This window comes from Xenopus laevis, chromosome 5L, assembly GCF_017654675.1.
Source record: "Xenopus laevis strain J_2021 chromosome 5L, Xenopus_laevis_v10.1, whole genome shotgun sequence".
In the NCBI taxonomy this organism is placed as follows: Eukaryota; Metazoa; Chordata; class Amphibia; order Anura; family Pipidae; genus Xenopus; species Xenopus laevis.
In genome coordinates this window covers 18,705,194-18,722,859 of record NC_054379.1, presented here as the reverse complement: position 1 = coordinate 18,722,859, position 17,666 = coordinate 18,705,194, and the positions used below count along the sequence as shown (strand labels likewise).

Here is a 17,666-nt window from a genome sequence, read left to right as displayed (position 1 = left end):
GTGCCAGATGTTACAGGATGATAATGAATATATTTATCTACTAGGGTAAATACTCAGCCGACGGCATCAAATGAATGCTAAGAACATTCTGCTGGTAAAGTTTCAGTATTTCCTCTTCTGTCAACACCTTCGTAATAACACTTAGAAAGGATTAACGTGGCATCACCAACAAAGCATGATCTGCTGAATCCTTCTCTACAACAGGCGAGTCTCTTGCATTAGCCACTGACTAGATGCAAACGTGAGTTGCGTGTTTTCCCATAAGTGCCCATAACACTTTTACAGTGGTCAAGGCAGCTATCTTGGGTAGCCTTATGCATGTTGGGACATGAGGGAAGTGGAGTGACTCACAAGGCCTAAGGTTAAGTTCATAAGTCGCATGCTTTGAGAAGGGGTATCAGTGCCTAAGGAAGGGGTTTCAGTGCCTAAGGATAAGTTCATAGGTAGATATGCTTGGAGAAGGGGTATCAGTACCAAAGGATAAGCTCATATGTAACTATGCTTGGAGAAGGGGGTATCACTGCCTAAGGAAGGGATTTCAGTGCCTCAGGATAAGTTCATAGGTAACTATGCTTGGAGAAGGGGTATCAGTGCCTAAGGATAAATTCATAGGTAGATATGATTTGAGGAGGGGTATCAGTACCTAAGGATAAGTTCATAGGTAACTATGCTTGGAGAAGGGGTATCAGTGCCAAAGGATAATTTCATATGTAACTATGCTTGTAGAAGGGGTATCACTGCCTAAGGAAGGGGTATCACTGCCTAAGGAAGGGGTATCATTGCCTAAGGATAAGTTCATAGGTAAGTATGCTTGGAGACAGGGGTATCACTGCCTACAGATAAGTTCATTGGTAACTATGCTTGGAGAAGGGGTATCAGTGCCTAAGGATAAGTTCATTGGTAACTATGCTTGGAGAAGGGGGTATCAGTGCCTAAGGATAAGTTCATTGGTAACTATGCTTGGAGAAGGGGTATCAGTGCCTAAGGATAAGTTCATTGGTAACTATGCTTGGAGAAGGGGTATCAGTGCCTAAGGATAAGTTCATTGGTAACTATGCTTGGAGAAGGGGGTATCATTGCCTCAGGATAAGTTCATAGGTAACTATGCTTGGAGAAGGGGGTATCACTGCCTACGGATAAGTTCATAGGTAACTATGCATGGAGAAGGGGTATCAGTGCCTAAGGATAAGTTCATTGGTAACTATGCTTGGAGAAGGGGGTATCACTGCCTACAGATAAGTTCATAGGTAACTATGCTTGGAGAAGGGGTATCAGTGCTTAAGGATAAGTTCATAGGTAACTATGCTTGGAGAAGGGGTATCAGTGCCTCAGGATATGTTCTTAGGCAGTCTTGCTTGTTGAAGGGATAACAGTGCCTAAGTCCATAGGTAACCATGTTTGGAGAAAGGATGTTAGTGCTAGAAAAATAACCTCAGGTAACGATGCCTGAAGAGCAGAAATCTGTCTTTCAAAATGTACCTCCGTTTACTGTGTCAAGAGAAGAGATGTGTGCAAAGGTATCAGACTATCAGAGCCTAAAGATAGGAATTTAGATGACCATTGCTGATATATGAAAATATATTCTACATAAAAGAAGAGATCCCAGTTAACCATACATGCAGAATTGATATCTCTGCTGGAAAAGCAACCATGAACATAGATGGATTTTTGTTCCGATATACCTCGTCTACTCACTAACTCTGCCTCAGAAGGACCTCAAATCATGCCTAAGAGATTGGTGTCTTTGAATTAACATTGCCTGGAGAGATACATCATTCCATGAAAAAGGGACCCTGGGTAACCATTCCTGGGAAAGGGATATCAATATCTAAACCACCTATTAGCTATAACAAACCATGTTTGTAGAAGGCTCCTCGTGCCTGTAGACAAACTTTTGTCCTGAAGGACCTCACCTTATCAGACACAAACTTTGTCTGTGGAAGAACTTCATGTAACCGTGCCCTGCGTTTAATAAATAGAACTCTGGAAACCATATTGTAATAACAAGTGAACGTTCTTAGAAGACTCCGTGTTTGGAGGGATTTCAAAACCGTGCCTGGAGAAGTCCTACAGCTGTTTTTGGATTCCTTTTTAGAATCTATGCCAACGAAGAAAGTAATTAAATCATTGATGGTGGCAAGAGGTAGAATCAATATCATTGTTTTTGGAGATACATGAAAGTAGAGTTAAGAGGGTTTCCTGCTTTAGTCCACAAGATCTTCCTATAGAGTAATACTGCCTCTCCAGTCTCGTGAGTCAGGACATATGTACATTAAGAAGAGCGCTAAGTGCACATGCACTCAACACCCTTCTGTAACAATAGGTTGTGAAACAAGAGTACATGAAAGGAATATTTTCCTTGTAAGTCATTCTCAAAACAACAGCACGGGAGACAATAACACGGCTACTCAGGGAATGGTACGGGATGTAAGGTGACAAGAAAGTGAAATCCATCTTTCATCTGCAGACATTAACTACTGTCCATGACTGATGCCTTCAGTAAGAAAGGCCCACACCCTAAACCACTATTTATCTTGCCACATTGAGAATGTGCCGTAGCTGCGGTCATCGGTCAATGAAAACATGGTGTCTGTTCCACGTGTGCAATTTAATGTCACGTTTTTCTAGTTATATAACAGTATATACAGTATATATATTTTAAAGGGGTGCTTCACTTTTAAGTTAACTTTTATTTTGCTATAGAGAGGCCAATTCTAAAAAAAATGTAATTGGTTTTCATTATGTATTTTTTATAGTTTTAGAATTATTTGCCTTTTTCTTCTGACTGAATTTTCATGCGGGCGACAAAAACAAAAACTTTTTTGTCACAGCCAATTTTTCCGCAGCGAATATTTGCACCACTTTCTTGGAAAAAAAAATTGCAGGTGGCGAAGTGCAGAAATTTGTGGCGATTCCATGCCTGGCGGAAAAATCCGTCCATCACTGGTTATAATCCTTTCTTTATTTAGCACCAACATATTCAGCAACTCTTTACAGATATTAAACATCGTTCCCATCAGTGCCCGTGCCATCAGCTTCTAAAGTCCCTATCACACGAGAGCCAGTTTTATCAGGAGCCAATTAGCCTGCCCGTATGTTTATTTAGCAACTTGTGGTCGTGGCTTCCGGCTTGTGGTGAGGATTCCTAGAAGGAAAATGGATGGCTGGGCGTAGTACTCATTGCACCTGATTCTGCCCACGCAGTTCCAGTTCAGCATTTGCATAATCCCTGCACTCCCCTGCCTGGCACACTGCTGGGGGGCTCACAGCTCCCTATGTATGAAGCTAGTGTAATGCTGCTGTTAGATAAGTATTAAGATCATATCCCTTAATTAAGCACAGGGTCTGAGTCAGGGCAGCTAAATGTAACAGGGCAAATGAAATTTACACAATAGCCTTCCTACACGTGATCCAACCCTGTGGCATCCTGAGCTCACCCTGTCAACATCCTAATGGCATCTCTTGCATAATCACAATAACACAGCACAATCCGATCTTCCCCAACTCCCGGGAACCTTTTGAAAGCTGTTGGATCACTGCTCTGGTTACATGTGTGATTTAACCCCATGTGTGCCAGTGCTCTTCTCCCACGTTTTATATAGAATCTTGAGAATAAAGGGCCAGATTCAATTCACTGAGATAAAGGTTTATGCCGTGAAACTCATGGACGGGATTCAATTTAAGAAGCAATTCAGAAAAACTTATCTCACAGCTTATCACCTGAAAACTCTAGGGACTGGAGCTGACTTTGGAGAAAAGTTTTTTCTCCTTGAATTGCATCTCGTCCAGGATTTGCCACGTGATAAAACTGGAGAAAGCTTTTTCTTACAGAATTGAATATGGCCCAAAGTTGGATATATACATAACAATGATTGTTTGCTGGAACAAATACTGGAGAGGCAGGGGATTGTGGGGACATGCTAAGCAGGTAGGAGGCTTGCTAGAAGTATGTTATGTTGGCCCAAAGCCACCCAACCAATCACAATTGCATATCTAAGTTATTTTTCACCCCCTGACAGGTATTACTTTTAGGGCAGAGACATATGAGAAGATTCGGGGAGATTAGTCGCCCAGCGACAAATCGCCTCTACTTCGGGCGACTAATCTCCCCGAACTTCCTCCCCACCGGCTAGAATCTAAATGGCTAGCGGGATGGCCTAGCCAGTAAAACACCTGCCAAGGTCTTGACCGGTATTACAAATTTACCGGCAATGTAGTTGCAAGTAAATTTGTAATACCCTTAAAAAAAAAGCCCTTGGCCCACCCCCAATTCATTCAGAAGTTACCTTTTTTTTCGGCCTTCTGGCCATCTTGCGATGCTGCCCCGCCCCTTTTTGCATCACAGTGTGTGGCTCCACCCCTTTTGCATCGCAGACTGCCCCTTTTGTTCCCACCCCCCCACCGGTCAGTAAAATCTTTCAGAAAAGGTGGCAACCCTAGATGGCACTCGGATTGCTTCGTTTTCTGAAGTCACCCATATTTTCCTTGTTAGGCAACTTCGGAAAACAAAGCACTCCGAGTGCCATCTCACCAGCGATTTCGATTCTAGCCGGCGGGGAGGCAGTTCAGGGAGATTAATCGTCCCGCAGAAGAGTCGATTTGTGACTTGCGGATGACTAAATCTCCCGAATCTTCTCGTCTGTCTCTGCCCTTAGGGCTGCACTCCTGGTTGAACCCCCCTCTAACAAATTTAAAAAAAAAAAACATTGGTGGCCTGGGCCCTCCTACAAGTTTAAAACATTGGTGGTCAGGGGCCCCAAAGAAATAGAGCACACACTCTATGCAGGGAGGCTCCTGATTGGAGGAACCTGCACTGATTTCTGGGCCACTGGCACTGAAGCAACGTCTGATACTGCAGAACATGTCCGAGGAAGATGAGAAACCAAATCTATAAATGTATTTTCCTTATCCTTTTCCATTTCTAACTGTATCAAGTAAGACCAGGAAGTTAGATTTAAATATTCCTTGAAACAAATGACACAAACAATGGAAACTTGGTGCAATCATGTCCAACTCCCAGCAGCTCCTGACAACTCAAGGAAGTTGTAGTTTAACAAAATCCAATGGTTTGACCTGGAATAGGGTTCATCAGTATCTTGGGTTGCAGTGTTCTTTACCCTAGAAGAGCTTTGAAATGAATATAACAATAGAAGCACAAATCATTTGCTTTAGCTTCAAATTCAGACGTCATAATAGATGTTATCATTCTGCTGAAAGTTTAATCATGGAATTGTTACTGTAATTATCAAAGGCAAGAGGAGGTTGATGCAGTTGGACAGGTCCCAGCTTGATTCACCTGCATCTAACCCTGTTCCACCCATTCTCCCAAAACTCTAGTTTCTATAGAAGCCAAATTCCATATCCATCACCAGCTGGCTGAAAAGACCCAACCCAAATACTTCCAAAGTAATACACTATATATATATATAAGAGGAGGCTGTCCCACCTACACAAAACAGTTCCTGATAAACTTCTTATTAATTGCTTTGGTGCGATAACAGAGATAGCAATGGATCAAAGGATAATGTGCAAAAGGGGTTCACATTCACTTTAAATATAAATTCATGTGGCAATTAATATTCTGAAACAAATTGTAGTTGGTCTGAAGTAAGAGTTAATCTGACCCCAGGATCAACCAAATCCACAGAATTTTCCTGCATTCTGTAAAATTTCAGCTCTTGAAAAGTGTTTTTTTTTCCAGCACTCCATCTTAGGTTAAGTCATTAGGTCTCTGAAAACAACTCAGATTTAAGATTTAAGGCGTTAAAGGGATACTGTCATGGGGAAATTTTTTTTTTCAAAATTTATCAGTTATTAGTGCTGCTCCAGCTGAATTCTGCACTGAAATCCATTTCTCAAAAGAGCAAACTGATTTTTTTATATTCAATTTTGAAATCTGACATGGGGCTAGACATATTGTCAATTTCCCAGCTGCCCTAAGTCATGTGACTTGTGCTCTAATAAACTTCAATCACTCTTTAATGCTGTTCCACCCATTCTCCCAAAACTCTAGTTTCTATAGAAGCCAAATTCCACATCCATCACCAGCTGGCTGAAAAGACCCAACCCAAATGCTTCCAAAGTAATACACTATATATATCTATAAGAGGAGGCTGTCCCACCTACACAAAACAGTTCCTGATAAACTTCTTATTAATTGCTGTGGTGCGATTACAGAGATAGCAATGGTAAGAGTTAAGTAAGAGTTAATCAGACCCCAGGATCAACCAAATCCACAGAATTTTCCTGCATGTAAAATTTCAGCTCTCGAAAAGTATTTTTTTTCCTGCACTCCATCTTAGGTTAAGTCATTAGGTCTCTGAAAACAACTCAGATTTAAGATGTAAGGTGTTAAAGGGATACTGTCATGGGAAAGGGATATTGTCAATTTCCCAGCTGCCCCGAGTCATGTGACTTGTGCTCTGATAAACTTCAATCACTCTTTACTGCTGTACTGCAAGTTAGAGTGATATCACCCCCTCCCTTCCCCCCCCCAGCAGCCAAACAAAAGAACAATGGGAAGGTAACCAGATAACAGCTCCCTAACACAAGATAACAGCTGCCTGGTAGATCTAAGAATAACACTCAATAGTAAAAACCCATGTCCCACTGAGACACATTCAGTTACATTGAGAAGGAAAAACAGCAGCCTGCCAGAAAGCATTTCTCTCCTCAAGTGCAGGTACAAGTCACATGACTGGGGGCAGCTGGGAAATTGACAAAATGTCTAGCCCCATGTCAGATTTCAAATTGAATATAAAAAAAATCTGTTTGCTCTTTTGAGAAATGGATTTCAGTACAGAATTCTGCTGGAGTAGCACTATTACTGATGCGTTTTGAAAAAAAACATGTTTTCCGATGACAGGATCCCTTTAAGATTCAAACAAATGCTTAGAAGGTGGCAAAAATGCACAAGGCAAATGTGTATTAGTTGCACCAATCACCGACCATAGGATGGAAAAGGGATGGGGAGGCGTATCAGAATGTCCCACTGAACAGCTTCACTACATAATGTTGCATTTAAAATAGGAAAACGCTAAAAAGTGACCAACTGCAAAGTGAACACCGTTTTCACATTTAAATGAAATCATGCAATACCATTACAGTCCAGAAGAGGGCACTTCGTATGCCTCTGCTGCAGAATGTCCCTCCGGTTACAGGCACTTTTTGTAAAAATGATCATTTATATTTTACACAATAAACATATTCCTAATTTTTCTGCATTTTTGTTTTACTTTTTATACTAGTTGTTCTTGTTTTACTGGAAAAACAAGATGACGCCTTGTAGTGTATAAAGATTCTAGAAAAAACTTGAGGAAATTACAAAATCAGGCGGGTACATAGTCAGGTTTTCCTAACTACTATATGGTAATACAGTAGGGGGCACATTATCCCTTATAATACATGAGTGATACTCAGAGTTCCCTGTATAACTCAGCCTCCAGCCTTGTGCCTTTATATGGTCACAGAACCCCTCAGTGACTTCTAATATCCTTATCATTTACAGTAGGGGGTACATTATCACTTATAATACATGAGTGATACTCAGAGTTCCCTGTATAACTCAGCCTGCAGCCTTGTGCCTTTATATGGTCACAGAACCCCTCAGTGACTTCTAATATCCTTATAATTTACAGTAGGGGGTACATTATCCCTTATAATACATGAGTGATACTCAGAGTTCCCTGTATAACTCAGCCTGCAGCCTTGTGCCTTTATATGGTCACAGAACCTCTCGGTGACTTCTAATTCTATTTCAGATTTCAATGTTTTCCTTCCCTTCAGTTGAAAGAGTTAGGGCAGGCTGCTGCACAGAAATTAAATGATGAAATTAAAGCTAATATAGTTAGAACAATAAGACAGGTTTCCCGGCATGCTGCAGGCGCCACACACACACACACACACTTATTTAAACAATTGCCTTATTACCTCTGAAGGTTTATTTATAGGTACAGGGGATGTAGAATGCTATTGCAGACTCTCTCCTGTAGGTGCCGCTAGCATAACACGTACATGAAGCTGCAGATCATTTCTCTACACTGCAGTACTGAGGAGCTAAGCTGGCCGCACCTCGTTAGACTTGCCCCCGCCCCCTCCGGCTTCATTCCTATGCAACAGTCTGGACGCTCTGCCAGGAGATGGGCACTTCCTGTGAAGGTCAGTTTCCTGGGAAGCTGGCTGTTAAAATCCAACTGGGGATAGCACTGCTGTATATCTGTGTCTTCTCTTGTATGGGATGACATGAGAGCTCTGGGAGAGGCATATTGGTGCACACAGCTCTGAGGGGGCACATTTATCTTTGCACTTGCATAGCATTGGGCTCCTTGCAGGGTTTTATAGATTTTTAGAGCTGAAAACCAAAGCTAAATAGGAGTGGGATCCATTTTTTTGGTAATATAGTGGGAAAAAAGGAGAGATTTGATTTTGCAGATCCCAGGGGATCAGTAGGAGTCACTCCCTGCAGAGAACCTTCCCTTGGCAGCTCCAGTTAGTGCAGTCCAACATGTTCAGCTGGCTGGGGACTGATGACCGCAAGAAGGACCCTGAGGTGTTCCAGACAGTCAGCGATGGCCTGAGGAAGCTCTACAAGACCAAGCTGCTCCCCCTGGAAGAATATTACAAATTCCATGAATTTCATTCGCCGGCTCTGGAGGATGCAGATTTTGATAACAAGCCCATGGTCCTGCTGGTTGGACAGTACTCTACAGGGAAGACCAGCTTCATCAGGTAATGGGGCTTGTAGTACTGCTCAGGGTTTGTGGGGTTTAGTGCAGAGAAAATCGGGACTTTCCAGTACAAGCAAGGGACTGCGGGTTGAGCTGTCAAGACTGTCCCTCTGAAAACGGGACAGTTGATAGGTATGCAAGCATGTTGAGACTGTTCCTGTATCTTGGGTCTATGGACTCCACTCTTATGGAAAAGCCTGACTCTCTTCTGTGACACGCCTACATCAATGCAACAGTTACCGACTTGTAGCCTTGAAGGGGAACTGTCGCCAGAATGAAAATTTAAAGGGGATTTATTATAAAAATTAAAATTTAATATTAGCCTCAGCACACTGAAAAAAAGAAACTTTCTAAATACAATCAATTAAAAATTCTGTACCGTTTCTGAAATAATCAAGTTTATCTTCATTATTCCTCCCTCTGCATCTATTTCTCCTCATTCTGTCTTCATGCAGCAGTTCAATCCAATATTTCTTATAGGGGGGCTCCTTTTGCCTAGAAGATGTATTAGCGCTCACTCTATTAAAATCACCAGTCATCATGTCTCTCTACATGCAGGATTTGTGCAAAAGGCAGTTATTTTGTTAGATTTTGTTTGTACTGGAATCAGTTATATGAGTGAGCTGTTATTCATCTCCTATAAGAGATGCTGCATGAAGAGCGAATGAAGAGGAACAGATGCTTTGTTTATTTAGAAAGTTTCTTACTTCAGTATGATGAAGTTTATATCAAATTTTCATTTTCACAATAGTTCCTCTTTAATATAAGCTTCACAAATAAATAAGACATTTTCTAAATACAATCAATTAAAAATGCTTTGCCATTTTTAAATAATCAGATTAATCTCAGTTTCTATCTGTCGTCATTCTTTTCACCATGTAGGAGTCTGATTTTGAATGACGTCCCTTGCAAATGTATTTGAGCTCACTCAAATAATTGTAACTGCAAAATTTTCTTTTTATTTTAGCAGTGTAAAACACAAAGTGTGTGTTTTACACTGCTAAAATAAAAAGAAAATTTTGCAGTTACAAATTACTGCCTTCAAGCTGTTTGTTCCATTTGCTCTACATTTCTTCAGATTACCTTAGGGGTTGCACAGACTCCTGGAATACTAACAGCTATATGAACGGTTTGCAAGCTACGTTGTAGCCAGAACCCTGTTTTCTTCACTCAAATAATTGATTTCACCACAAACAAAATCTAACAAAATAACCGAGTCTGGCACAAATCATGCATTTAACAATAGTAGATAGCCTCCTGTTTGACTGGTGGTCTCACTTTGTAAGTCTGATGGATTTGTTTTTGTAGCAGTGAAGGGGATCTCTACTGAAGGTCCCATGTAACTTTGTATGACTGAGGGGCTCAGGTCTGTAGGGCTGAGGGGCTCAGGTTCTGTAGGGCTGAGGGGCTCAGGTTCTGTAGGGCTCAGGTCTGTAGGGTTGAGGTGCTCAGGTCTGTAGGGTTGAGGTGCTCAGGTCTGTAGGGCTGAGGGGGCTCAGGTCTGTAGGGCTGAGGGGCTCAGGTCTGTAGGGCTGAGGGGGCTCAGGTCTGTAAGGCCGATGGGCTCAGGTTTGTAGGGCCGATGGGCTCAGGTCTGTAGGGCTGAGGGGCTCAGGTCTGTAGGGCTGAGGGGCTCAGGTCTGTAGGGCTGAGGGGGCTCAGGTCGGTAGGGCTGAGGGGGCTCAGGTCGGTAGGGCTGAGGGGGCTCAGGTCGGTAGGGCTGAGGGGCTCAGGTCTGTAGGGCTGATGGGCTCAGGTCTCTGGCACAGATAGATAGAGATGATAGGCTTCTTTCCAAAACTTATTGGTAGAGCTGGTTGTGCTCCCATATATAGAGCTAATGGCTAATGTTGATAGTGTAGGTATGGTGGGTACAAGGTGATACAAGGAAAGGTGGCACAGGATGATGCCGCTGGGGACGGTGATTAGTTTGCTGAGGAAGGTGGCACAGAATGAGGTTGCTGGAGATGTTTGCTGTATATGTTTGCAAGGGATGATGAAGTATGAGTTTGTTGGAAAGCAAGAATGATGTGGTTGGTAAAGGTAAAAGGATGATGATGTTAGGGAATGTGGCACATGATAGTGCTAGACAGGAGAACGTTGGACAGGCTAGACAGGATAATGTTGTTTGGGAAAGGTAACGCAGGATGACGTGAATATGGAAAGGATGATATTGGGGAAAGCAAGATGATATTGTGTTGGTGGCACAGGGTGACATTGTTGGGGAAGGTGGCATGGGTAAGACAAGGTAATATTAAGACATGATGACATTGAGGAAGGATGATGGAAAGGTGAGATTATGCTGTTCTGGAAGAATAGACAAGGTGCCATTGTTGGGACAGGTGTAAATTATTTTATTTTGGAGTAGGTTGCAATGATGATGTTCTTGGAGAAGAAATAGAGAGGATAATGTTCTCAGGGTAGGTGAATTATGGCTGATATAGTTGTGAAGATGACTAAGGATATAACTTGGGGCCAGACACAGCATAATCCTGTACCTTCCAGAGTGCTCATACTGTATTACACTTATCTGTTCATTTGTTTCTGATGACTTCAGGAAACATAAGAATTTCCCTTTCTAACCAAGAATGAAGCAGAAATACTAAACCACTTTGGGAACATAGATCCTAATGTGCCCAGTTATTGTTGTGCTCTTGTCTGGTAGCAACACCACAAGAACATGAACAAATTGAAATAGTTATTTTGCACTTTTACAAGGTATTTCTATGTAGTAGGAAAACCGCTTAGTCTAGTTCTTCGTCTAGTTCTTCGTCTAGTTCTTCGTCTAGTTCTTAGTCTAGTTCTAAGTCTAGTTCTTAGTCTAGTTCTTAGTCTAGTTCTTAGTCTAGCTCTGTGAAATTTCTACTGATCTCATTGGCTACTGGTCTAGCTCTGTGTCTTTCTGGTGCTATGTTAGGCCACAAGGTGGTCTAGTTCTTTGAAGGTTTAATTGATTATGGGTTGCTTTAGCCCTATAAACATTCTTATGCTCTGATTTGCTAAAAGTTGGTCTAAACCTGTGCTCTGATTGGCTACAGGTTAGTTTAGTCCTGATTATGTCTTTTATTACCTAGAGCAGTGGTCCCCAGTCAGTGGCTCACAAGCAACATGTTGCTCACCAACCCATTGGATGTTGCTCCCAGTGGCCTCAAAGCAGGAGCTTCTCAGATTTTAAAGGAACAGTACCACCAAAAACGGAAAGTGTATTAAAGTAATTAAAATATAATGTCCTGTTGCTCTGCACTGGTAAAAGCTGTATGTTTGCTTCAGAAAGACTACTATAGTTTATTTAAACAAGCTGCTGTATAGGCATGGGGGCAGCCATTCAAGCTGCAAAAAAGGAGAAAATCTGTCCCTGTCCAACTCAATTGCTCCAGACTCCACGACTCCGACTCCACAGTTCAGCTAGCAAAACTTTAAAGGAGAAACAAACTCTTAATAAAAAATACCCTACCCCCCTACCATACAAAGACCCCCTCCCCCAAGCCTAGCTGCCCCCCCCCGGGCAAATACCCATAATTCCTTACCTACCCTTCGGTGCAGATTCTGTCCAGCGGAGTTCACGGGCGCCATCTTCAGCCACATTGGTTATCTTTGGAATGAGACTGGCGATTCAGCAATTTCGTGAGTTTCGGCGCATGCGCAGTTGTCGAGACAAAGAAAATTGCTCCAACTGCGCATGCGCCATTTGCCAGTGTCACGCCGAAGATTTCCGAAGAGAAGAAGATGGCGCCCGTGAACTCCGATGAACAGAAGCTGCACGGAGGGGTAAGTAACGAGTTATGAGCATTTACCCGGGAGGCAGTTAGGCTGGGGGGGAGGGGGGTCTACATAGGGCAGGGGGGTAGGTATTTTTTATTAAAGGTTTGTTTCTCCTTTAAAGTATCCAGTAACTGACCCAGGACTGATTGATCCCTGTTTATGCCCACCCAACAGTTCAGGGTTGTTTATTGCTGGGTCATGGGGGAAGAGCAGGATACAGAAAGATACGTTTTTGCCGTTTCCTTCACAATTTCCTTTTCTCCTTGGGTGACTGTGGAAGGGCAGGTCAAAGTTCACAACTGTCACATTAATGCCCGACACTGGATATGATTATATAATGCCTGGCACTGGATATGATTATATAATGCCTGACACTGGATATGATTATACTGTATAATGCCTGACACTGGATATGAGTGCTACCTCCCATTCATACTGAGGGGCCACATGTACAACTGACCCACCCAGTTGATCCCTATCTGATGTAGATATTTATAGGGACTGCAACTCCCAGCACTGCTGCAAAACCAAGCTGATGGCAGCACTTCCTGCTCTGTATTCATTATACTGATTAATTGCGCATTGCTGTGCATGTGTAATTCTGGGAGATGTTATGTAGCAGAGGCAGCACATTGACACTCGCTGGCACCGTGGGACGTCAATTCCTGTCTGGTCCATATTCCCAAACTGAATGTAGAATATAAAGGTATCCTATATAATGTTCCCAGATTTCAGGCAGAAGACACAGAAATTTTGCCAGTGAATGGTGCAAGGTGGGAATTCAGGGCAGAGAGTAGAAATTTCAGCAGTTAATTACACAGAAGTACAGCTATGGGATCTGTTATCCAGAAAACTCTTAATTAAGAAGGCCCATTACCCATAGACCTTATTTTAATCAAAAACAGGTTTGGGACCTGTTATCCAGACTGCTCGGGACCTGGGGTTTTCCGGATAACGGATCCTTCTGTAATTCGGATCTTCATTTTCTACTAGAAAATCCTGTAAACATTAAATAAAGCCAATAGGCTGGTTTTGCTTCCAATAAGGATTAATTATATCTTAGTTGGGATCAAGTACAAGCTACTGTTTTATTATTACAGAGAAAAAGGAAATCGTTTTTAAAAATCTGGATTATTTGGGACCTGGGGCTGTGCAGACAATGGATCTTTCCGTAATTTGGATCTTCATACCTTAAATCTACTAGAAAATCCTGTAAACATTAAATAAAGCCAATAGGTTGTTTTTGCTTCCAATAAGGATTAATTATATCTTAGTTGGGATCAAGTACAAGCTACTGTTTTATTATCACAGAGAAAAGGGAAATCGTTTTCAAAACTGTGCATTATTCAGATAAAATGGAGTCTGTGGGAGACGGCCTTTCAGCAATTCGGAGCTTTCTGGATAACGGGTTTCCGGATAACCGATCCGATACCTGTAATTTAAATTTTTAAAAATGTTTCCCATTTTCTCTCAAATACTGAAACAGAACCGTGTACTTGATCCCAACTAAGATATAATGAATCCTTATTGCAGGCAAAACAATCCTTTTGGGTTTAATTCATGTTTAAATGATTTGTCAGTAGACTTAAGGTATGAGGCTCCAAATTATGGAAAGATCCCTTATCTGGAAAACCCTGAGCATTCTGGATATCTGGTCCTATACATATACCGCGTGTTCTTCCCAGAGGAACTCCCTGCCTCCTTTACAGCGGGTACTTGGCACTTACTATTTTCTAACTGAATAATGAAGGCCTCAGTGTTTGTTTTAAAGGTTAAGTTTATCTGAAAATCCGTTTTAGACTGTGGTATTCGGAGATAACTTGCAGTTTCCTTTTCCTCGCACCAAGTATAATTTCAAGCATTACCTCACTGTTAATAGGTTTGTTTGCCACTGAAGGTTGTTTCCGACTGTGCTTTTCCCTTGCTCATTAGAAATAAGCTATGTAGTGAAAATGAAAGTTATGGGGCTGCTGACAGACTGGGATATTGTCTACTTCATCCCTGGGGTGCGGAGTCCGAGGTTCCATGTTCCTAAGCATGTTTAGGCAGGGCTTTCAGTTTTATGGTATCTCTCTGTACAAACTTAGGGGGGCTGTTCCTGCTGAATTGTGCTTAGTACAGGGAAATACCTATGCTGTCATAGTTTTATGGTATTTCTCTGTAGACTATGAGCAAACGTAGGGGCTGTTCCTGCTGAATTATGCTTAGTACAGGGGAATACCTATGCTGCCATAGTTTTATGGTATCTCTCTGTACAGACTATAAGCAAACTTAGGGGGCTGTTCCTGCTGAATTGTGCTTAGTATAGGGAAATACCTATGCTGCCATAGTTTTATGGGATCTCTCTGTACAGGCTATGAGCAAACTTAGGGGCTGTTCCTGCTGAATTATGCTTAGTACAGGGGAATACCTATGCTGCCATAGTTTTATGGTATTTCTCTGTAGACTATGAGCAAACGTAGGGGCTGTTCCTGCTGAATTATGCTTAGTACAGGGGAATACCTATGCTGCCATAGTTTTATGGTATCTCTCTGTACAGACAATGAGCAAACTTAGGGGGCTGTCCCTGCTGAATTGTGCTTAGTACAGGGGAATACATATGCTGCCATAGTTTTATGGTATCTCTCTGTACAGACTATGAGCAAACTTAGGGGCTGTTCCTGCTGAATTGTGCTTAGAACAAGGAAATACCTATGCTGCCAATGCAAAACGGGCTAAATCACAAGCATTGTGGGATTTTACTGTATAAGGATGCCAGAAGGAAGGGAGAGGTTCGTGGCTGGGTCTGCCAGAGGGGGCCTTACAAAGTGGCATATACCCCAACTACCCACCCCTCACAGTTGTGGTTTTCCATGTTCTTTAATAAAAATTTTGAAGATTTTATTTTGCATTTTTTAGAATACAGGGGGAAACAGGAGGATTAAAGGAGAGAAAGAGAGAGAGAGAAGGGTGGAGAAAGGGTGAGCTGGCGGGAGGATATCTGTGAGCAATAAATTATAGGGATGCCCAAATCCAGGATTCAATTCAGGATTCGGCCAGGATTTGGATTTGGCCGAATCCTTCTGCCCGGCTGAACCGAATCCGAATCCTAATTCACATATGCAAATTATGATTCGGTTCGATATTCAGCCAAATCTTTTGCGAAGGATTCAGGGGTTCGGCCGAATCCAAAATAGTGGATTCGGTGCATCCCTAATAAATTACAAGGATACTGCCATTTATACAGCTAAGTGTTCCCTTCCAGTATCTAGATCTCCATTAACACGTTACATTTTTTTTAACACACATTTAAATTCAATTTTAATGACCTTTATATTCTCCATATGCAGAAGCTTAGCCTAAGGTCATGTTCTGTTTTTGTCTTTGGGTAGAGTGTTTGGCACTTGAAATTAAAGGGAGAGCAATGCCCCAACAAGCATATTTAAGGCAAAACAAATGTGCTGACTTGTCTCCAGAGGCCCTAGGGCCAATTTAGAGCCTGAAAAACAAGTTGGATGTGTGAACTTTTCATTTCATCTATAGAAGTTCCCACGATGTGGCAGCAATGACATTTGCATTCAAGTACTTTGATTTTATTAACAAATCTAGCAGTGGAGAAATGCCCCAGAATTTGTTTCAGCTGAGGAATAACAAGGCATTTCATTGGCTCCTGGGGCTAGAGGTGCACCTTCCTGTGTGACCAGGGGCTATGGATAACAACTGGGAAAGCTCAGCCTGATTATTCATCTCATTGTTTGTTTTAGAAATCAAAGTATTTTGGGTGGTTATAAAGATAAACATAGTGTTCCAAATCTGACTTTCTACCTGGGCTTTCAGGTGTATATAACATAGGAAATAGGCATTATCCCCAAATCTCACCCTCTAATTCGGTTTATCCCCAAATCTCACCATTACCGACCTTCTACCTGAGGTTTTAAGGGTATCTAGGAGAGCAAATTGGAATCATCCCCAGCACCGTATCTGAATTTCTACATGAGCTTTCAGATGTATATAAGAGAGGAAATATGCATTATACCCAAATTTCACCCTCTTTCTTCTACATGGGTTTTATCCACAAATCTCACCCTTACTGACCTTCTACCTGAGGTTTCAAGGGTATCTAGGAGAGCAAATTGGCATTATCCCCAAATCTCACCCTATCTGAATTTTTACCTGGGCTTTCAGGTGTATGTAAGAGAGGAAATGGGCATTATCCCCAAATATCACCCTCATTGTTCTTCTACCAGGGGTTTATCCACAAATCTCACCCTTACTGACCTTCTGAGGTTTCAAGGGTATCTAGGAGAGCAATTTGGCATTTTCCCCAAATGTCACCCAATATGAATTTCTACCTGGGCTTTCAGGTGTATGTAAGAGAGCAAATATGCATTATCCCCAAATATCACCCTTGTTGTTCTTTTACTTGGGTTTATCCCCAAATCTCACCCTTACTGACCTTCTACCTGAGGTTTCAAGGGTATCTAGCAGAGCAAATTAGTATTATCCCAAAATCTCACCCAATCTGAATTTCTACCTGAACATTCTGTGTTTATAAGAGAGGAAATAATCATTATCCCCAAATCTCACCCTCCTTGTTCTTTTACTTGGGTTTATCCCCAAATCTTACCCTTACTGACCTTCTACCTGAGGTTTCAGGGGTATCTAGGAGAACAAATTGGCATTTTCCCCAAATCTCACCCTATCTGAACATTTACTTGTGCTTTCGGGGGTACATAAGAGTTCTTCTACCTGGGTTTTATCCCCCAATCTCACCCTCATTAGCCTTCCTGAAATGTTAAGGTTATTTAGGAGAGCAAATTGGTATTATTCTTAAATTTTTCCCCCACTGTTATTCTGCTTGGGCCATCAGGGTATCAAGGAAAGCAAATAGGCATTATCCAACTGTTTCGATAGAAGCAATGAGAGATCTGTAACTGAATATGGTTCCTTGGCATCATGCATTCAAGAACATCTGTACTTAAAGGAGAAGGAAAGGCTAAAACTAAGCAAGCTTTGTCAGAAAGGTCTATATAAATACACCAGTAAACCCTCAAACTACTCTGAGTCCTCTGTCAAAAGAAACACCACATTTCTTTCCTTCTATTGTGTACTCATGGGCTTCTGTATCAGACTTCCTGTTTTCAGCTTAAACAGCCAGGGCTAGGGCTTGAGCATGCTCAGTTTGCTCCTGTCCCCCTG

The 17,666-nt window shown here is 41.9% G+C and overlaps 1 protein-coding gene across 1 annotated transcript in view; it reads left to right on the top strand.

Annotated features, from left to right (window-relative positions):
* The first annotated feature begins 8,125 nt into the window (after positions 1-8,125).
* Positions 8,126-17,666, top strand: part of ehd3.L (EH domain containing 3 L homeolog) — a 37,082-nt gene continuing 27,541 nt past the window's right edge. Inside the window, exon 1 of the mRNA XM_018262675.2 lies at positions 8,126-8,727. Within this exon, the coding sequence (XP_018118164.1) occupies positions 8,504-8,727 (224 nt within the window). The 5' untranslated portion in view covers positions 8,126-8,503. The remainder of the gene's footprint in view (positions 8,728-17,666) is intronic.